Source organism: Bombina bombina, chromosome 3 (genome assembly GCF_027579735.1).
Source record: "Bombina bombina isolate aBomBom1 chromosome 3, aBomBom1.pri, whole genome shotgun sequence".
In the NCBI taxonomy this organism is placed as follows: Eukaryota; Metazoa; Chordata; class Amphibia; order Anura; family Bombinatoridae; genus Bombina; species Bombina bombina.
In genome coordinates, this window is record NC_069501.1 from 537,163,322 (window position 1) to 537,187,040 (window position 23,719).

General features: G+C 38.0%; 1 protein-coding gene across 2 annotated transcripts in view; it reads left to right on the forward strand.

Moving 5' to 3' along the window:
* Positions 1 to 23,719, forward strand: part of AGO4 (argonaute RISC component 4) — a 131,276-nt gene that overhangs the window by 82,376 nt on the left and 25,181 nt on the right. For both annotated transcript variants that reach the window (XM_053707006.1, XM_053707007.1), the window contains exons 15-16: positions 69 to 203; positions 14,483 to 14,584. In XM_053707006.1, coding sequence (XP_053562981.1) covers positions 69 to 203; positions 14,483 to 14,584 — 237 coding nt within the window. The remainder of the gene's footprint in view (positions 1 to 68; positions 204 to 14,482; positions 14,585 to 23,719) is intronic.

Here is a 23,719-nt window from a genome sequence, read left to right on the forward strand (position 1 = left end):
TTTTGTTTGTTTTTTTTGTGTTTTTTTTGTGTTTTTTTTTTTACTTTATCTACTTGGTACGTTTTTAGGTTGCTTGGCCAGAACTCATGGCCATTCGGAAGGCTTGCATTAGCTTGGAGGAAGATTATAGGCCTGGTATAACTTACATTGTTGTGCAGAAGAGACATCACACCAGGTTGTTCTGCTCTGATAAAACGGAAAGGGTATGTGTTCCAAAAAAAAATAAAAAACTTGTTTAATATTCAAACTGACTTGCATGCTTTTGACTGTGAAAATTATACCAGGAGGTTCAAGTACTGATATAAGTCACAGCAATATTTGAAAGGTCAATTAATAAAAAAAAAATCTTGCAAGCACCTCAACCCCATGTTTCTGTCATTCAAAGTCATAGTCAATATGTTGACTGCCAAACGTGAGTACTTATTGCTATGTTGGATGATCCTAGGTTCAAATTAAATGTATTTAGTTTAACATTGTGTGCGGTTCCTCAGTCAGTGCTTTCTGACACTATAACTATACATAATCCAGACAGAGTATAAATGAGCAGTTATTTTGATTTTTAGCAAATCTACAACAACTTGCAAGTTCAGTTTAAGACAAAAAATAAAATGTTATGATCTAGCATTGAAAATGTTATCTTTAACCTCCCAGCCAATGAAGGTTTTTTGTGTGGGCTTGTAAAATTCTCTCTCCATAAATAAAAAAAATGGCACACAGGTTAAAATGTTCAAACAGGTTTTTTAAGGAATTGGAGACTTTATTAACTTTAGGCAAAAAAGTGATTAACTATATCACTGGGTAAAGATATATTAATCAATTAATGGAGGAAATATATTTGGAATTACATTTGTTGTACCTTTTTTATTCTAATTGTCTTAAACTTAAAATGAAACTTATTTAAAATTAGAGCAGTAAAGACTACATACTGCTATTGCTTTTATGTAGTTATCAAGTTTGAGTGAGAGTAATGGTTAAAGTAATGGTAATTATTAGTCTATAAGAATGTTGCAATGAAAAATATATTAGTTTGCAAGTAAAACCACATTCCACATTTTTTTTAAACAAAAGTGTATAAATATTTTATAATAAGATTTATAATCCTAATTGTTCCTCCGGCCCCCCCCCTTCATTTCTTCTTTTGGCTGGGCTGTGATGTATAGAGCAGTCACATCCACTCTCTACATAGGCTTTTTAAAGGGGCTGGACTTCAAGATTGACACCCATGTTGTTTGGATGTTCACTGGAGTTGTAATAAAAACAAAAAGTTAATTCAAGTGTGCCGGCATAACATTGCAATAGAAGCATTACTATATGCACTAATTTAACCCTTTCACAGATGGATTAAAATAAAAAAAAGTACACATATACTTTATTAATGGCAAAGATTAAATATATGGCATTTGATTAGTTAGGGTTTACCGTCACTTTAAGCAGGTATACTCGGGCCAAAACTAAGACACTGTATGCATGTTTATTTATATCATAGAACCATGTTGTTGTTTTTAATACAGACTGGTTTTTAGCAGATCCTGGTTTTGTTTTTTGTTTTTTCTTTTCATATGATGACCAAAACTTTCAATACTCTCCCATTCCTTTGTGACTTTGTGGGCAGTTTGCTATGAGACCTCATTTAAGCAGTTGTGTAGTTGCAACATTGTCTCCTTTACATTCCTTCTTGAAGTCACTATCACTACTTTTTCCTTAACTCTGTCTCTTAAAGGGATACTAAACCCAATTTCTTCTGTTAAGTGTGATCAGTCCACGGGTCATCATTACTTGTGGGATATTAACTGCTCCCCTACAGGAAGTGCAAGAGGATTCACCCAGCAGAGTTGCTATATAGCTCCTCCCCTCTACGTCACCTCCAGTCATTCTCTTGCACCCAACGACTAGATAGGATGTGTGAGAGGACTATGGTGATATATTTAGTTTTTATATCTTCAATCAAAAGTTTGTTATTTTATAATAGCACCGGAGTGTGTTATTCCTTCTCTGGTAGAATTTGAAGAAGAATCTACCTGAGTTTTTCTATGATTTTAGCCGGAGTAGTTAAGATCATATTGCTGTTTCTTTCATGTAATTAACAAGAGTCCATGAGCTAGTGACGTATGGGATATACATTCCTACCAGGAGGGGCAAAGTTTCCCAAACCTTAAAATGCCTATAAATACACCCCTCACCACACCCACAAATCAGTTTTACAAACTTTGCCTCCAAGGGAGGTGGTGAAGTAAGTTTGTGCTAGATTCTACGTTGATATGCGCTCCGCAGCAAGTTGGAGCCCGGTTTTCCTCTCAGCGTGCAGTGAATGTCAGAGGGATGTGAGGAGAGTATTGCCTATTGAATGCAGTGATCTCCTTCTACGGGGTCTATTTCATAAGGTTCTCTGTTATCGGTCGTAGAGATTCATCTCTTACCTCCCTTTTCAGATCGACGATATACTCTTATATTTACCATTTCCTCTACTGATTCTCGTTTCAGTACTGGTTTGGCTTTCTACAAACATGTAGATGAGTGTCCTGGGGTAAGTAAGTCTTATTTTCTGTGACACTCTAAGCTATGGTTGGGCACTTTATTTATAAAGTTCTAAATATATGTATTCAAACATTTATTTGCCTTGACTCAGAATGTTCAACTTTCCTTATTTCCAGACAGTCAGTTTCATATTTGGGATTATGCTTTAAATTATCATATTTTTTCTTAACTCAAAAATTTGACTTTTTTCCCTGTGGGCTGTTAGGCTCGCGGGGGCTGAAAATGCTTCATTTTATTGTGTCATTCTTGGCGCGGACTTTTTTGGCGCAAAAATTCTTTTCCGTTTCCGGCGTCATACGTGTCGCCGGAGTTGCGTCATTTTTGACGTTATTTTGCGCCAAAAATGTCGGCGTTCCGGATGTGGCGTCATTTTTGGCGCCAAAAGCATTTAGGCGCCAAATAATGTGGGCGTCTTATTTGGCGCCAAAAAATATGGGCGTCGCTTTTATCTCCACATTATTTCAGTCTCATTTTTCATTTGCTTCTGGTTGCTAGAAGCTTGATGTTTGGCATTTTTTTCCCATTCCTGAAACTGTCTTATAAGGAATTTGATCTATTTTGCTTTATATGTTGTTTTTTCTCTTACATATTGCAAGATGTCTCACGTTGCATCTGAGCCAGAAGATACTACAGGAAAACCACTGCCTGCTGGATCTACCAAAGCTAAGTGTATCTGCTGTAAACTTTTGGTAGCTATTCCTCCAGCTGTTGTTTGTAATAATTGTCATGACAAACTTGTTAAAGCAGATAATATTTCCTTTAGTGATGTACCATTGCCTGTTGCAGTTCCCTCAACATCTAAGGTGCAGAATGTTCCTGATAACATAAGAGATTTTGTTTCTGAATCCATAAAGAAGGCTTTGTCTGTTATTTCTCCTTCTAGTAAACGTAAAAAGTCTTTTAAATCTTCTCTCTCTACAGATGAATTTTTAAATGAACACCATCATTCTGATTCTTTGGACTCTTCTGGTTCAGAGGATTCTGTCTCAGAGATTGATGCTGATAAATCTTCATATTTATTTAAGATGGAATTTATTCGCTCTTTACTTAAAGAAGTACTAATTGCTTTAGAAATAGAGGATTCTAGTCCTCTTGATACTAATTCTATACGTTTGGATAAGGTTTTTAAAGCTCCTGCGGTTATTCCAGAAGTCTTTCCTGTTCCTAATGCTATTTCTGCAGTAATTGCTAAGGAATGGGATAAATTGGGTAATTCATTTACTCCTTCTAAACGTTTTAAGCAGTTATATCCTGTTCCGCCTGACAGGTTAGAATTTTGGGACAAAATCCCTAAAGTTGATGGGGCTATTTCTACCCTTGCTAAACGTACTACCATTCCTACGTCAGATGGTACCTCGTTTAAAGATCCTTTAGATAGAAAAATTGAATCTTTTCTAAGAAAAGCTTATCTATGTTCAGGTAATCTTCTTAGACCTGCTATATCATTGGCTGATGTTGCTGCAGCTTCAACTTTTTGGTTGGAAACTCTAGCGCAACAAGTAACAAATCGTGATTCTCATGATATTATTATTCTTCTCCAGCATGCTAATAATTTCATCTGTGATGCCATTTTTGATATTATTAGAGTTGATGTTAGATTTATGTCTCTGGCTATCTTAGCCAGAAGAGCTTTATGGCTTAAGACTTGGAATGCTGATATGGCTTCTAAATCAACTCTACTTTCCATTTCTTTCCAGGGAAACAAATTATTTGGTTCTCAGTTGGATTCTATTATTTCAACTGTTACTGGTGGGAAAGGAACTTTTTTACCACAGGATAAAAAGTCTAAAGGTAAAAACAGGGCTAACAATCGTTTTCGTTCCTTTCGTTTCAACAAAGAACAAAAGCCTGATCTTTCGTCCTCAGGAGCAGTTTCAGTTTGGAAACCATCTCCAGTCTGGAATAAATCCAAGCCTGCTAGAAAGGCAAAGCCTACTTCTAAGTTCACATGAAGGTACGGCCCTCATTCCAGTTCAGCTGGTAGGGGGCAGGTTACGTTTTTTCAAAGAAATTTGGATCAATTCTGTTCACAATCTTTGGATTCAGAACATTGTTTCAGAAGGGTACAGAATTGGTTTCAAGATGAGACCTCCTGCAAAGAGATTTTTTCTTTCCCATGTCCCAGTAAATCCAGTGAAAGCTCAAGCATTTCTGAATTGTGTTTCAGATCTAGAGTTGGCTGGAGTAATTATGCCAGTTCCAGTTCCGGAACAGGGGATGGGGTTTTATTCAAATCTCTTCATTGTACCAAAGAAGGAGAATTCCTTCAGACCAGTTCTGGATCTAAAATTATTGAATCGTTATGTAAGGATACCAACGTTCAAGATGGTAACTGTAAGGACTATATTGCCTTTTGTTCAGCAAGGGAATTATATGTCCACAATAGATTTACAGGATGCATATCTGCATATTCCAATTCATCCAGATCATTATCAGTTCCTGAGATTCTCTTTTCTAGACAAGCATTACCAATTTGTGGCTCTACCGTTTGGCCTTGCTGCAGCTCCAAGAATTTTCACAAAGATTCTCGGTGCCCTTCTGTCTGTAATCAGAGAACAGGGTATTGTGGTATTTCCTTATTTGGACGATATCTTGGTACTTGCTCCGTCTTTACATTTAGCAGAGTCTCATACGAATCGACTTGTGTTGTTTCTTCAAGATCATGGTTGGAGGATCAATTTACCAAAAAGTTCTTTGATTCCTCAAACAAGGGTAACCTTTCTGGGTTTCCAGATAGATTCAGTGTCCATGACTTTGTCTTTAACAGACAAGAGACGTCTAAAATTGATTACAGCCTGTCGAAACCTTCAGTCTCAATCATTCCCTTCGGTAGCCTTATGCATGGAAATTCTAGGTCTTATGACTGCTGCATAGGACGCGATCCCCTTTGCTCGTTTTCACATGCGACCTCTTCAGCTCTGTATGCTGAACCAATGGTGCAGGGATTACACGAAGATATATCAATTAATATCTTTAAAACCGATTGTTCGGCACTCTCTAACGTGGTGGACAGATCACCATCGTTTAATTCAGGGGGCTTCTTTTGTTCTTCCGACCTGGACTGTAATTTCAACAGATGCAAGTCTCACAGGTTGGGGAGCTGTGTGGGGATCTCTGACGGCACAAGGAGTTTGGGAATCTCAGGAGGTGAGATTACCGATCAATATCTTGGAACTCCGTGCAGTTTTCAGAGCTCTTCAGTTTTGGCCTCTTCTGAAGAGAGAATCGTTCATTTGTTTTCAGACAGACAATGTCACAACTGTGGCATACATCAATCATCAAGGAGGGACTCACAGTCCTCTGGCTATGAAAGAAGTATCTCGAATTTTGGTTTGGGCGGAATCCAGCTCCTGTCTAATCTCTGCGGTTCATATCCCAGGTGTAGACAATTGGGAAGCGGATTATCTCAGTCGCCAAACGTTGCATCCGGGCGAATGGTCTCTTCACCCAGAGGTATTTCTTCAGATTGTTCAATTGTGGGGGCTTCCAGAGATAGATCTGATGGCCTCTCATCTAAACAAGAAACTTCCCAGGTATCTGTCCAGATCCCGGGATCCTCAGGCGGAGGCAGTGGATGCATTATCACTTCCTTGGAAGTATCATCCTGCCTATATCTTTCCGCCTCTAGTTCTTCTTCCAAGAGTAATCTCCAAGATTCTGAGGGAATGCTCGTTTGTTCTGCTAATAGCTCCGGCATGGCCTCACAGGTTTTGGTATGCGGATCTTGTCCGGATGGCATCTTGCCAGCCATGGACTCTTCCGTTAAGACCAGACCTTCTGTCACAAGGTCCTTTTTTCCATCCGGATCTGAAATCCTTAAATTTAAAGGTATGGAGATTGAACGCTTGATTCTTGGTCATAGAGGTTTCTCTGACTCCGTGATTAATACTATGTTACAGGCTCGTAAATCTGTATCTCGAGAGATATATTATAGAGTCTGGAAGACTTATATTTCTTGGTGTCTTTCTCATCATTTTTCTTGGCATTCTTTTAGAATACCGAGAATTTTACAGTTTCTTCAGGATGGTTTAGATAAGGGTTTGTCCGCAAGTTCTTTGAAAGGACAAATCTCCGCTCTTTCTGTTCTTTTTCACAGAAAGATTGCTATTCTTCCTGATATTCATTGTTTTGTACAAGCTTTGGTTCGTATAAAACCTGTCATTAAGTCAATTTCTCCTCCTTGGAGTTTGAATTTGGTTCTGGGAGCTCTTCAAGCTCCTCCGTTTGAACCTATGCATTCATTGGACATTAAATTACTTTCTTGGAAAGTTTTGTTCCTTTTGGCCATCTCTTCTGCTAGAAGAGTTTCTGAATTATCTGCTCTTTCGTGTGAGTCTCCTTTTCTGATTTTTCATCAGGATAAGGCGGTGTTGCGAACTTCTTTTGAATTTTTACCTAAAGTTGTGAATTCCAACAACATTAGTAGAGAAATTGTGGTTCCTTCATTATGTCCTAATCCTACGAATTCTAAGGAGAAATCATTGCATTCTTTGGATGTTGTTAGAGCTTTGAAATATTATGTTGAAGCTACGAAATCTTTCCGTAAGACTTCTAGTCTATTTGTTATCTTTTCCGGTTCTAGGAAAGGCCAGAAAGCTTCTGCCATTTCTTTGGCATCTTGGTTGAAATCTTTAATTCATCTTGCCTATGTTGAGTCGGGTAAAATTCCGCCTCAAAGAATTACAGCTCATTCTACTAGGTCAGTATCTACTTCCTGGGCGTTTAGGAATGAAGCTTCGGTTGACCAGATCTGCAAAGCAGCAACTTTGTCCTCTTTGCATACTTTTACTAAATTCTACCATTTTGATGTATTTTCTTCTTCTGAAGCAGTTTTTGGTAGAAAAGTTCTTCAGGCAGCGGTTTCAGTTTGAATCTTCTGCTTATGTTTTTTGTTAAACTTTATTTTGGGTGTGGATTATTTTCAGCAGGAATTGGCTGTCTTTATTTTATCCCTCCCTCTCTAGTGACTCTTGTGTGGAAAGATCCACATCTTGGGTAGTCATTATCCCATACGTCACTAGCTCATGGACTCTTGTTAATTACATGAAAGAAAACATAATTTATGTAAGAACTTACCTGATAAATTCATTTCTTTCATATTAACAAGAGTCCATGAGGCCCACCCTTTTTTGTGGTGGTTATGATTTTTTTGTATAAAGCACAATTATTCCAATTCCTTATTTTATATGCTTCGCACTTTTTTTCTTATCACCCCACTTCTTGGCTATTCGTTAAACTGATTTGTGGGTGTGGTGAGGGGTGTATTTATAGGCATTTTAAGGTTTGGGAAACTTTGCCCCTCCTGGTAGGAATGTATATCCCATACGTCACTAGCTCATGGACTCTTGTTAATATGAAAGAAATGAATTTATCAGGTAAGTTCTTACATAAATTATGTTTTCTCGGCCATCTGAGGAGTGAGGTAAACTTCAGATCAGGGGACAGCAGGCAGATTAATCTGCAAAGAGGTATGTAGCAGTTTATTATTTTCTGACATGGAATTGATGAGAAAATCCTGCCATACCGTTATAATGTAAACTCAGCCTTGAATGCAGTAGATGTAGCTGATATCAGGCTGTCATGTATGTATATTTTACACTTCAGTTTTCTGGGAAATGGTACTTCTCTGGCTTTTAAACTGTATACATAGACTTAACCTATTTTGCAGGGACTTGCAATAGGTTTTAAATGACAATTAATTATTGAGGTAAAACGTTTTTTTGCTGGCATGTAAAAACGTTTTTTTCTCTGAGGTACTGGGTGAAAAAATGTTTTGGGCACTTTTTTTCCACTTGGCAATAGTTTTGATTTAAATTAGAGCAGTTCACTGATCCCTCTCACTGTTATGTGTGTGGGGGAGGGGCCATTTTGGTGCTTTCACTATGCATCAGAAAAACTCAGTCAGAGGTTCATTTTCTTCCTGCATGATCCGGTTCATCTCTACAGAGTTCAGGGATCTCAAGAGTCTTTTTTGAGGGAAGTAATCATACAGCAGAGCTGTGCTGATTGTATTGACTGTGATATAAAAAACGTTTATTTGTGTATTTTTTTTCTGCTGCCTGGGTTAGTTATCATTTGCTGAGGGGAACAATCCTTTGCTAAAACTGTATATTCTGACAAAGATTGATGCTATAACTTAATTATTTTATCTGTTATAATATTTTTCTGTGCTTCTTAAAGGCACAGTTCGTTTTCATATTATTTGTAAATTACTTTGAAAAGTATTTCCAAGTTGCTGTTTATTTGCTAGTGTGTTAAACATGTCTGATTCAGAGGAAGATATCTGTGCTATATGTGTTAATGCCAAAGTGGAGCCCAATAGAAATTTATGTACTAAATGTATTGATGCTACTTTAAAAAAATAGTCAATCTGTACAAATTGAACATATTTCACCAAACAACGAGGGGAGAGTTATGCCGACTAACTCGCCTCACGTGTCAGTACCTGCATCTCCCGCTCAGGAGGTGCGTGATATTGTAGCGCTGAGTGCATCTGGGCGGCCATTACAAATCACATTACAAGATATGGCTACTGTTATGACTGAAGTTTTGGCTAAACTACCAGAACTAAGAGGTAAACGTGATCACTCTGGGATGAGAACAGAGTGCGCTGATAATGCAAGGGCCATGTCTGATACTGCGTCACAGTTTGCAGAACATGAAGACGGAGAGCTTCATTCTGTGGGTGACGGTTCTGATCCAAATAAACTGGACTCAGACATTTCAAATTTTAAATTTAAGCTTGAGAACCTCCGTGTGTTACTAGGGGAGGTATTAGCAGCTCTGAATGATTGTAACACAGTTGCAATCCCAGAAAAAATGTGTAGGTTGGATAAATATTTTGCGGTACCGACGAGTACTGACATTTTTCCTATACCTAAGAGACTTACTGACATTGTTACTAAGGAGTGGGATAGACCCGGTGTGCCTTTCTCACCCCCTCCTATATTCAGAAAAATGTTTCCAATAGACGCCGCCACACGGGACTTATGGCAAATGGTCCCTAAGGTGGAGGGAGCAGTTTCTACTTTAGCTAAGCGTACCACTATCCCAGTGGAGGATAGCTGTGCTTTTTCAGATCCAATGGATAAAAAATTAGAGGGTTACCTTAAGAAAATGTTTGTTCAACAAGGGTTTATATTGCAACCTCTTGCATGTATTGTGCCTGTCACGGCTGCAGCAGCATTTTGGTTTGAGTCTCTGGAAGAGACACTTCAATCATCCACACTAGATGACATCACACACAAACTTAAATTCCTTAAGTTAGCTAATTCATTTATTTCAGATGCCGTAGTACATTTAACTAAACTTGCGGCTAAAAATTCAGGATTCGCCATTCAGGCACGCAGAGCTCTGTGGCTAAAATCCTGGTCAGCTGATGTTACGTCTAAATCTAAATTGCTTAATATTCCTTTCAAAGGGCAGACCTTATTCGGGCCCGGCTTGAAAGAGATTATTGATGACATTACAGGAGGTAAAGGTCATGCCCTGCCTCAGGACAAGGCCAAAGCCAAGGCTAGACAGTCCAATTTTCGTTCCTTTCGTAATTTCAAAGCAGGAGCAGCATCAACTTCCTCTGCACCAAAACAGGAAGGAGCTGTTGCTCGCTACAGACAAGGCTGGAAACCTAACCAGTCCTGGAACAGGGGCAAACAGGCCAGAAAACCTGCTGCTGCCCCTAAGACAGCATGAATTGAGGGCCCCCGATCCGGGACCGGATCTAGTGGGGGGCAGACTTTCCCTCTTCGCCCAGGCTTGGGCAAGAGATGTTCAGGATCCCTGGGCGTTAGAGATCATATCTCAGGGATACCTTCTGGACTTCAAATCCTCTCCCCCAAGAGGGAGATTTCATCTGTCAAGGTTGTCAACAAACCTAACAAAGAAGGAAGCGTTTCTACGCTGCGTACAAGATCTTTTATTAATGGGAGTGATCCATCCAGTTCCGCGGTTGGAACAAGGACAAGGGTTTTACTCAAATCTGTTTGTAGTTCCCAAAAAAGAGGGAACCTTCAGGCCAATCTTGGATTTAAAGATCCTAAACAAATTCCTAAGAGTTCCATCGTTCAAGATGGAAACTATTCGAACAATTTAGCCCATGATCCAAGAGGGTCAGTACTTGACCACAGTGGATTTAAAGGATGCTTACCTTCACATACCGATTCACAGAAGTCATTACCGGTATCTAAGGTTTGCCTTTTTAGACAGACATTACCAGTTTGTAGCTCTTCCATTCGGACTGGCTACGGCTCCAAGAATCTTCACAAAGGTTCTGGGCACTCTTCTGGCGGTACTAAGACCGCGAGGAATTTCAGTAGCTCCGTACTTAGACGACATACTGATACAAGCTTCAAGCTTTCAAACTGCCAAATCTCATACAGAGATAGTACTGGCATTTCTAAGGTCGCATGGATGGAAAGTGAACGAAGAGAAAAGTTCTCTCTTTCCACTCACAAGAGTTCCCTTCCTGGGGACTCTGATAGATTCTGTAGAAATGAAGATTTACCTGACAGAGGACAGGTTAACAAAACTTCAAAGTGCATGCCGTGTCCTTCATTCCATTCAAGAGACCAGAAATTCTCTTCTATGGTGGCTTTATCGGCCACATCTGTCCAGGGGAATGCCATTCAGCAGGCCAGACTGGTCAATTGTAACAACAGACGCCAGCCTACTAGGTTGGGGCGCTGTCTGGAATTCTCTGAAGGCTCAGGGACTATGGAATCAGGAGGAGAGTCCTCTTCCAATAAACATTCTGGAATTGAGAGCAGTCCTCAATGCTCTTCTGGCTTGGCCCCAGTTAGCAACTCAGGGGTTCATCAGGTTCCAGTCGGACAACATCACGACTGTAGCTTATATCAACCATCAGGGAGGGACAAGAAGCTCCCTAGCAATGATGGAAGTATCGAAGATAATTCGCTGGGCAGAGTCTCACTCTTGCCACCTGTCTGCAATCCACATCCCGGGAGTGGAGAACTGGGAGGCGGATTTCTTAAGTCGTCAGACTTTTCATCCGGGGGAGTGGGAACTTCATCCAGAGGTCTTTGCCCAAATACTTCGACGTTGGGGCAAACCAGAGATAGATCTCATGGCGTCTCGACAGAACGCCAAGCTTCCGCGCTACGGGTCCAGATCCAGGGATCCGGGAGCGGTCCTGATAGATGCCTTGACAGCACCATGGACCTTCAGGATGGCTCATGTGTTTCCACCTTTCCCGATGCTTCCTCGATTGATTGCCAGAATCAAACAGGAGAAAGCATCAGTGATTCTAATAGCGCCTGCATGGCCACGCAGGACTTGGTATACAGATCTGGTGGACATGTCATTCTGTCCACCTTGGTCGTTACCTCTGAAACAGGACCTTCTGATTCAGGGTCCTTTCAAACATCAAAATCTAACTTCTCTGAAGCTGACTGCTTGGAAATTGAACGCTTGATCTTATCAAAGCGTGGTTTTTCTGAGTCAGTTATTGATACCTTAATACAGGCTAGGAAGCCTGTTACCAGAAAGATTTACCATAAAATATGGCGTAAATACCTATATTGGTGCGAATCCAAAGGTTACTCTTGGAGTAAGGTTAGGATTCCTAGGATATTGTCTTTTCTACAAGAAGGTTTAGAAAAGGGGTTATCCGCTAGTTCCTTAAAGGGACAGATCTCAGCTCTGTCCATTCTGTTACACAAGCGTCTGTCAGAAGTTCCAGACGTTCAGGCTTTTTGTCAGGCTTTGGCCAGGATTAAACCTGTGTTTAAAGCTGTGGCTCCACCATGGAGTTTAAACCTTGTTCTTAACGTTTTACAGGGTGTTCCGTTTGAACCCCTTCATTCCATTGATATAAAGTTGTTATCTTGGAAAGTTCTATTTTTAATGGCTATTTCCTCGGCTCGAAGAGTCTCTGAGTTATCAGCCTTACATTGTGATTCTCCTTATTTGATTTTTCACTCGGATAAGGTAGTTCTGCGTACTAAGCCTGGGTTCTTACCTAAGGTAGTCACTAACAGGAATATCAATCAGGAGATTGTTGTTCCATCCTTGTGCCCAAATCCTTCTTCGAGGAAGGAACGTCTTTTGCACAATCTGGATGTAGTTCGTGCCCTTAAATTTTATTTACAGGCAACTAAAGATTTTCGACAAACGTCTTCCCTGTTTGTCGTTTACTCTGGTCAGAGGAGAGGTCAAAAAGCTTCTGCTACCTCTCTCTCTTTTTGGCTTCGTAGCATAATTCGTTTAGCTTATGAGACTGCTGGACAGCAGCCTCCTGAAAGAATTACAGCTCATTCCACTAGAGCTGTGGCTTCCACTTGGGCCTTTAAGAATGAGGCCTCTGTTGAACAGATTTGCAAGGCTGCAACTTGGTCTTCGCTTCATACTTTTTCCAAATTTTACAAATTTGACACTTTTGCTTCCTCGGAGGCTATTTTTGGGAGAAAGGTTCTTCAGGCAGTGGTTCCTTCTGTATAAAGAGCCTGCCTATCCCTCCCGTCATCCGTGTACTTTTGCTTTGGTATTGGTATCCCACAAGTAATGATGACCCGTGGACTGATCACACTTAACAGAAGAAAACATAATTTATGCTTACCTGATAAATTCCTTTCTTCTGTAGTGTGATCAGTCCACGGCCCGCCCTGTTTTTTAAGGCAGGTAAATATTTTTTAAATTATACTCCAGTCACCACTACACCCTTGGCTTCTCCTTTCTCGTTGGTCCTTGGTCGAATGACTGGAGGTGACGTAGAGGGGAGGAGCTATATAGCAACTCTGCTGGGTGAATCCTCTTGCACTTCCTGTAGGGGAGCAGTTAATATCCCACAAGTAATGATGACCCGTGGACTGATCACACTACAGAAGAAAGGAATTTATCAGGTAAGCATAAATTATGTTTTTTTTTCATGATTCAGATAGCGCATTCAAATTTAAGCAACTTTCTAATTTACTCCTATTATCAATTTTTTAGAAATGTAAAGTTTAGGAGCTGGCCAATTTTTGCTTTAGCACCCTGGATAGTGCTTCGTATTGGTGGCTACATTTAGCCACCAATCTGCATGCACTACCCAGGTGCTGAACCAAAAATGGGCTGGCTCCTAAGCTTTACATTCCTACTTTTAAAATAAAGATAGCAAGAGAACGAAGATAAATTAATAGGAGTAAATTAGAAAGTTGATTAAAATTGCAAGCTATATCTGAACCATTAAATAAAACAATTGGGTTTGAATATTCCTTTAAGTCTGTTATCTTGTGATTTTCTTTTAGCTGTTATAGTTCTATTGCCAGATCCATATGATCTTCCATGTGCTGGTTCTCATTACTGTGGCGTAAACTCAGTTTTCTAGAATAATTTCTTGCTTCATGTGCTTTTAACTACGATAATAAATCCCCTTTCTTTCCAATGACATGCAGAGTCCACAATTCCATTCATATCTGTTGGGAAATTCACCATCTGGCCACCAGGAGGAGGCAAAGACACCCCAGCCAGAACTTAGTATCCTCCCACTACCCATACTCCCCTAGTTATTCTTTGCCTCTTCAACTAGGAGGTGGTGAAAATGGTGCTCTGAAGAACTTTCCTAGAGATAGCAGATGAAGACCCTCCCCCAATTTTTCCCTCCATAGCTTTTCCCCCCCGATTTTATGATTTTTCTTGACTAACAGGAGAAGGGAGCAGGTCGGGGCGAGGAAAGGGTCTTTTGCTAAACTCTATTTTGACGTCTTAGAATCTAAAGTGGATGGCTACCTAATAGACTCCTAATTCATGGTGGTGGAATGTTATAGAATTTAAGATTATATATAAAACCCTGACATACATAAATCTTTATAAAAACGGTGCACTCAAACGTGACCATCTGCCTGCTAGGCTTATTTTTTTTATATATATATTTGTGTTCATCAGCTACTTCTAAAGCTGCAGTCATTTTAAAAACATTTGATATTTTAATATATGGTGTTACCTTTTTAAGGTTGGAAAGAGCGGCAATGTTCCAGCAGGAACTACAGTGGACAGCACCATAACTCATCCCTCAGAGTTTGACTTCTATCTCTGCAGTCACGCTGGCATTCAGGTATTGATTATTCTCTGTTCTATGAAATATCTATCTTTTACTTCAGTGTTTTTTTTTTTTGTTTGTTTTTTTTTTTGTTGTACTCAGCTACTAGTTTTTTTTCTTTTTATCTTACCTTCTTTTGTTAAATGGATTTCACTCGCCCCATTGAAAGTTAATGGGCCAGTATAAAACTGTGACGTCTTTATCATTTATTTATATATATATATATATATATATATATATATATATATATATATATAGATAGATAGATAGCTAGCTAAATGTTGCTGAGTCACAGGATGTGTACCTGATCCGGTCTTGGAGTGCAGTTCCCATTATGAAATAATAAAACAGTTTTATTTGTCACAAAGTTCACTGAACATGTTTATAAATAAAAAAATATTACAATAAAATATTAAATTTAAAGGGGTGATGCAATTAGGTTGTAGGGCTGTTATATAGCATCAATCTGACATTTGTATGGAGGTTCGACTCGGTCTTTGAACAGTCTTTCACTTTCCACACTACTGCATGGGGCAGAAAGATATTTTTGGGCCATTTTAGCCAGAGCTGGAAATCTGTTTATTAACTGCCCAGTACTTCAGGGGTTTGTCTGAACGAGGTACAGTGATCTCTCCTACAATAATACAAATAACAGCAATTTGTATTGGTAGAACAGTAGTAAACAATTTTTTTTAGTTTAGTCTCCACTCAAGTTTAAAATGAAATGGGAACATGCAGTTTGACAAAAAACGCCACAAGATAGCATATGGGTAGGAAGTGGTGGTATCGGTTTAAGTATTGGTGCATTTGCACGAATACAAGTACTCATGCAAATACTTGGTATCGATACCGATAAAATATATATATATATATATATATATATATATATATATATATATATATATATATATATATACATACACGCATATGTAAGGTATGTATAGACACACAAAGGACCCATGTGTCACACTGTGTGACATACTCTTTAGCTGGAACTTCTGTATTATAGTCTTGGTTGCTTTTATTTTTTTCCCCAGTCTACCTTTAAAGGGACCGTTTATCCTAAATTTTTCTCCCCTTTAATTTGCTCACAATTATCCATTTTACCTGACTGAGGGCCAGATTATGAGTGGAACACAAACGTTTGCGAGCGATAAGGGGTTTATTGCGGGCTTTTGAGCTTGTGAGGCTTACCGCTGGTATTACGAGTTGAAAGTAAATGCGATCACTTAAGCACAATCGCGGTTTACGCTAGAATAATTACTGCAACTTCAGAGCTCTGAACATGTTTTGTGACAATTTTTTGTTTTACAAAACATATCAAAAATATATTACTTACAACCCTAATAACCCTACCTAATATACATTATTAATAATAAATATTGCTCTTTCTTAAGGGCTCAAAGAAAATATACGTGTATGTATGTGTGTATGTATATATATGTGTGTGTGTGTGTGTGTATATGTAATATATATATATATATATATAAAGTGACAGCACTATCTTAGTAATAATATATATATGTGTATGTGTGTGTGTGTATGTGTATATGTATATGTGTATATATATATATATATGTGTGTGTGTATGTGTGTATGTGTGTATATGTATGTATATATATATATATATATATATATATATATATATATATATATATATATATATATATATATATATATATATATATATACGCACACACACACAATATAAAAAGTCTACACACCCCTGTTAAAATGTCAGGTTTCTGTGATGTAAAGCAATAAGACAAAGATAAATCATTTCAGAACTTTTTCCACCTTTAATGTGACCTATAAACTGTACAACTCAATTGAAAAACAAACTGAAATATCTTGTAGGTAGAGGGAAGAAAAGGGAAAGGAAGATCAAAACAAGAGTCAATGAACACCTTTATAATATAAAAATGGCTAGAGAGAAATCGATCAAACACAGTGTCCCGAATCATTTTCATGAGGCTCATAACTGTAATCCTGTCTCTTTAAAAGTAAAAGTGATAGATTGGGTAGCTCTGAATGTGCATAATAGATTGTTGGCCCTTAGACAACAAGAAACATATTGGATATATAAAATAGGAAGTTTACAGCCTAATGGATTAAATGTAGATTTGGATTTAGCAACATATATGTAATGGCTTATTAAATGTATTTCAAGTTTCAATGAATTGTAAAAATCTTCTAGTAGATTTAGTGAATGTATCGATTTGTATATTAACATGTTGTTTAGGTGTTTTTATTATATAGGAGTTTTTTTTATATATGTCTTATGATGATATTATCCATATTTATTTATTAATCGATATGATCACATATGATTTTAGCAGTGTTTTTTACTCATTATGTATGTATGTATTTATTATGAATCCAAAGCTTTGATTGATTTATAGAATGTCTGGTATGGAAGAGAGAACGCTTTATTTCAAATGTATTAAGGCATTTGATTGACAGTGTCATGCTATAGGTTAATTGCCAGGGAGTGCTGTTTTCATTAATGTATAAATTGCGCTCTCAGATTAGTTGTCATCAGCTGTTCACACAAACTGTTGAATACCCTTGAGAAAGTCCGGCCGGGTACCGGACGAAACGTTGTAGGGTTTGTTTCTCAGAAGCTCTGCACAACTGGATCTCGGAGACTGTCTCTCTATCAGACTGTGAGACACCTGTAAGCTGGGGGACGCTCCGGACTCTTTGTCATCAGTGACGTCAGACGCCAATTCGTGTGTGGTCGAGGAAAAACATTACACTGAACTAACACACTGACAAGTAGTGTCTGAACACAGCTCCTGAGATATCATCGGGGTCTAGCTGGCAATACATTGGATGTTACTTTTTTAGATGTAAGTGCTTATGTGTCAAAGATTTATTCAGTAGATAAAAATAAAGTAACTCGTTGTGCGCCTCTTATGTGCTTTGTCATAAAAATAAAATAATATGGTTGCATAAGTGTGCACACCCTTAAACTAATACTTTGTTGAAGCACCTTTTAGATTTTATTACAGCACTCAGTCTTTTTGGGTATGAGTCTATCAGCATGGCACATTTTGCCCACTCTTCTTTGCAAAAACACTCCAAATCTGTCAGATTGCGAGGACATCTCCCGTGCACAGCCCTCTTCAGATCACCCCACATATTTTCAATCGGATTCAGGTCTGGGCTCTGGCTGGGCCATTCCAAAACTTTAATCTTCTTCTGGTGAAGCCATTCCTTTGTTGATTTGGATGTATGCTTTGGGTCATTGTCATGCTGAAAGATGAAGTTCCTCTTCATGTTCAGCTTTCTAGCAAGAAGCCTGAAGGTTTTGTGCCAATATTGACTGGTATTTGGAACTGTTCATAATTTCCTCTAGCTTAACTAAGGCCCCAGTTCCAGCTGAAGAAAAACAGCCCCAAAGCATGATACTGCCATCACCTTGCTTCACTGTGGGTATGGTGTTCTTTTGGTGATGTGCAGTGTTGTTTTTGCGCCAAACATATCTTTTGGAATTATGGCCAAAAAGTTCAACCTTGGTTTCATCAGACCATAACACCTTTTCCCACATGCTTTTTTGCAAAATGTAGCCTGGCATGGATGTTTTTCTTCGTAAGAAAAGGCTTTCGTCTTGCCACTCTACCCCATAGCCCAGACATATGAAGAATACGTGAGATTGTTGTCACATGTACCACACAGCCAGTACTTGCCAGATATTCCTGCAGCTCCTTTAATGTTGCTGTAGGCCTCTTGGTAGCCTCCCAGACCAATTTTCTTCTCGTCTTTTCATCAATTTTGGAGGGACATCCAGTTCTTGGTAATGTCACTGTTGTGCCATATTTTCTCCACTTGATGATGACTGTCTTCACTGTTTTCCATGGTATATCTAATGCCTTGGAAATTCTTTTGCACCCTTCTCCTGACTGATGCCTTTTAACAATGAGATCCCTCTAAAGCTTTGAAAGCTCTCTGTGGAACATGGCTTTTGCTGTGGGATGCGACTAAGAAAATTTCAGGAAAGACCAACTAGAGCAGCTGAACTTTATTTGGGGTTAATCAGAGGCACTTTAAATGATGGCAGGTGTATGCTGACTCCTATTTAACCCCTTAACGACCAAGGACGGGCAGGGTAGGCAGTTAACACCTGAGGACGTACCCTGCACGCCCTCGGTCTGGAAAGCAGCTGGAAGCGATCCTGATCACTTCCAGCTGCTTTCCGGTTATTGCAGGATGCCTCGATATCGAGGCATCCTGCAATAACATTTTTCAGTCATCCTGTGCAGAGAGAGCCACTCTGTGGCCCTCACTGCACCGGAGATCGGTGGCTCTGTTCGTTGGTGGGTGGGAGCCGGCATGTGAGGCGGGTGGCGGCCTTCTGATCTGGAGGGGGGCGGGATCGTGGGCGGGGATGTCCGGGGGCGTGCACGGACGCGCGCACGTGCACGGACGCGTGCACGGGGAGGGAGCGGGTGGGAACCGCTACACTACAGAAAAAAAGTGTTGAAAAATCAAAAAAGGGTAGAAAAATAAACAAATAATTAAAAAAAAAAAACACACATCAGTTAGTGGGGGTTGGTCTGTGTTCGGGGGGGGGGAGCTACACTACAGAAAAAAAGGCCAGAAAATAAAAAAAAAAACATATTTTTTTGCAAACTGGGTACTGGCAGACAGCTGCCAGTACCCAAGATGGCCCCCAATAAGGCAGAGGGGGAGGGTTAGAGAGCAGTTTTGGGGGGGGGATCAGGGAGGTTGGGGGCTAAGGGGGGGATCCTACACAGTAGCATATGTAAATATGCTATATAAAAAAAAAATTTAAAAACTTATTTTAGAACTGGCAGACTTTCTGCCAGTACTTAAGATGGCAAAGACAATTGTGGGGTGGGGGAGGGAAGGGAGCTGTTTGGGAGGGATCAGGGGGTGGGGTGTGTCAGGTGGGAGGCTGATCTCTACACTAAAGCTAAAATTAACCCTACAAACTCCCTAATTAACCCCTTCACTGCTAGCCATAATACACGTGTGAGGCGCAGCAGCATTTAGCGGCCTTCTAATTACCAGAAAGCAATGCCAAAGTCATATATGTCTGCTATTTCTGAACAAAGGGGATCCCAGAGAAGCATTTACAACCATGAGAAGCATTTACAACCATTTGTGCCATAATTGCACAAGCTGTTTGTAAATGATTTCAGTGAGAAACCTAAAATTGTGAAAATTTTAACTTTTTTTTTTTTTTTATTTGATCGCATTTGGCGGTGAAATGGTGGCATGAAATATACCAAAATGGGCCTAGATCAATACTTGGGGTTGTCTACTACACTACACTAAAGCTAAAATTAACCATACAAGCTCCCTAATTAACCCCTTAACTGCTGGGCATAATACACGTGTGGTGCGCAGTGGCATTTAGCAGCCTTCTAATTACCAAAAAGCAACGCCAAAGCCATATATGTCTGCTATTTCTGAACAAAGGGGATCCCAGAGAAGAATTTACAACCATTTATGCCATAATTGCACAAGCTGTTTGTAAATAATTTCAGTGAGAAACTGAAAGTTTGTGAAAAAGTGAATGATTTTTTTATTTGATCGCATTTGGCGGTGAAATGGTGGTATGAAATATACCAAAATTGGCCTAGATCAATACTTTGGGATGTCTTCTAAAAAAAAATATATACATGTCAAGGGATATTCAGGGATTCCTGAAACATATTAGTGCTCTAATGTAACTAGCGCTAATTTTGGGAAAAAAATGGTTTGGAAATAGCAAAGTGCTACTTGTATTTATGGCCCTATAACTTGCAAAGAACAGGTAAACATTGGGTATTTCTAAACTCAGGACAAAATTTAGAAACTATTTAGCATGGGTGTTTTTTGGTGGTTTTAGATGTGTAACAGATTTTGGGGGTCAAAGTTAGAAAAAGTGTGTTTTTTTCCATTTTTCCTCATATTTTATAATTTTTTTTTATAGTAAATTATAAGATATGATGAAAATAATGGTATCTTTAGAAAGTCCATTTAATGGCGAGAAAAACTGTATATAATATGTGTGGGTACAGTAAATGGGTAAGAGGAAAATTACAGCTAAACACAAACACCGCAAAAATGTAAAAATAGCCCTGGTCCCAAATGGACAGAAAATGGAAAAGTGCTGCGGTCATTAAGGGGTTAACATGATTTTGAATGTGATACTTAATTCTGAACACAGCTACATTCCCAGTTATAAGAGGGTGTGCACACTTATGCAACCACATTATTTTTTTTGTTTGTTTTCTTCCCTCCACCTAAAAGATTTCAGTTTGTTTTTCAATTGAGTTGTACAGTTTATAGGTCACATTAAAGGTGGAAAAAGTTCTGAAATTATTTCTTTGTCTATTTTTTTTTTTACATCACAGAAACCTGACATTTTAACAGGGGTGTGTAGACTTTTTATATCCACTGTATGTATGTGTATATGTGTGTGTGTGTGTGTATGTGTGTATATATATATATATATATATGTGTGTATATGTATGTGTGTATCTCTTTATATATATATATAATCTATATCACAATGAAATTACCTGCTGCAAGGAAAGAGGCACCGCAACTAGTAATGCAAGTAAAAAGCAGACTTTATTAAAAAAGTCTAAACACTCATACATTGTACATTAAAGCTCAGGAGAGAGCTAGGAACAAACAAAACGTCTGACGCGTTTCTTGCCCGTAGGCACTTCGTCAGGGACTAAACAAAGCTATTCTGATGCTTCTTAAAAAGGCACTTCCTGTTACATGAAACCGAGCACACCTGTTATAGGTTCTTAAAGGTGTATCAAGTTTCACAACATTACACTTTCTCTGATGTGGGTTCATTCACATTAACATAGTACAAATACAAATGTTTCAAAATGTATATAAATCTTGTATCAAAACAGTACTTAATGCGAATAATAAACCTTACATATAGAAAGAAAACATTGGTCATTGAAATAGACTTAATTGTACCTTTTATATACACCGTCTAAAACTTTAAAAAGAAAAAGATAATTCCTAGAATTCTTAGATCACAATTGGATGTTAAATAAGTTATTAATTTTAAGTACAATTATTGGAAGAAAAAAATGTGCAATACGATATGGCTAAACAAGAAGCAATATTAATAACACTTACAATGCATATATATTTCTGTATCTAGTTATGTTCAGGCAATTGCATTTTTAACCACTAAAAATTATGCAATCTCCTTGACATAAACTGCCCTAATATGAAACTGAGGAATAACCAAAAAATAATAATGTATAGAGATAGTTGAGGTTAGACAATCCCATCGCTAGTCTCATAGTAAATAATTTGGGGTCATCTGTAATTCCCAATGGGATACAGCCTACACTTTTATTATTTTTATTATTTATACTTTTCTCATGCCAATTGTTAACCATTTAATGTTCATGTTTCCTTAAAGGTAAAGTATTAGAATTAACCCCTCTACTTGACATTTATTTCCTACTTGATGTCCCCTTCACAGAATTTCCTCCAGTGTGCATTTTCTGTGTGAGAATGTAGATTAACATTATTATGTTCTTGTCCCTTATGTATTGGATATATTCTCTTAGGAAGTTATTTTTAACACATCAACACTCACTAAGTTAATGCTATTTGGCAGCCACACTTTTTCAGGAAATCACTTTTCCAATTCACTATTATTTACTATGCCCATGATATTTGGCATATTAGTTCAGAACAACACACTATATATGAGCAATTTAAGCTCAAGCACAGTAATATCTTATTTTTGATTGGTACATTATAACTTAGTAGTTTAAGTTTAAGTACAGCAGCACAGTAACATTTCACTAGTATAACATTTAAGTGTTTTTTGAAATGAAATAATGGTTCATATTTAAAAAAAAAAAAAAAAATGTAAGCACATTTAAGTATGCACAATTAGGATTTTGTTAAGTTAAAGGGACAGTATACACATTTTCATATAACTGCATGTAAAAGACACTACTATAAAGAATAAGATGCACAGATACGGATATAAAAATCCAGTATAAAACTGTTTAAAAACTTACTTAGAAGCTGTCAGTTTAGCTCTGTTGAAAAGGTAGCTGGAAAGCCCACTGCAAGTGGCAAATAAGACACTTTCCCCCTCCTCCCCCTTCTTTTGCATATGAAAAGACCCTTTACACAAACAAAAGCAAGCTGGAGAAGGTAGCTGACAGTATTCACATAAAACTTTGGGGCTTGGTTAGGAGTCTGAAAATCAGAGCAATGTTATTTAAAAATAAGCAAAACTATACATTTAATTTAAAAAAACTTTATGCGCTATATAAATAGATCATCTACAAAACATTTATGCAAAGAAAAAATGAGTGTAATGTCCCTTTAAGACAACCACATATTAACGATATCATTCACATATAAATATATATATTACTTGTTTAAATTATACTAAGACCTGATAACAGGTGATAACGATATGGTTCCTATTTGGATTAATTCTAATACTTTACCTTTAAGGGAACAGGAACATCAAATGGTTAACAATTGGCATGAGAACAGTAAAAATAATAGTGTACGCTGTATCCCATTGGGAATTACGGATGAGCCCAAATTATTTACTATGAGACTAGCGATGGGATTGTCTAACCTCAACTATCGCTATACATTATTATTTTTTGGTTATTCCTCAGTTTCATATTGGGGCAGTTTATGTGAAGGAGATTGCATAATTTTTAGTGGTTAAAAATGCAATTGCCTGAACATAACTAGATACAGAAATATATATGCATTGTAAGTGTTATTAATATTGCTTCTTGTTTAGCCATATCGTATTGCACATTTTTTCTTCTTTAAATAATTGTAATTAAAATTAATCTTATTTCACATCCAATTGTGATCTAAGAATTCTAGGAATTATCTTTTTCTTTTTAAAGTTTTAGACGGTGTATATAAAAGGTACAATTAAGTCTATTTCAATGACCAATGTTTTCTTTCTATATGTAAGGTTTATTATTCGCATTAAGTACTGTTTTGATACAAGATTTATATACATTTTGAAACATTTGTATTTGTACTATGTTAATGTGAATGAACCCACATCAGAGAAAGTGTAATGTTGTGAAACTTGATACACCTTTAAGAACCTATAACAGGTGTGCTCGGTTTCATGTAACAGGAAGTGCCTTTTTAAGA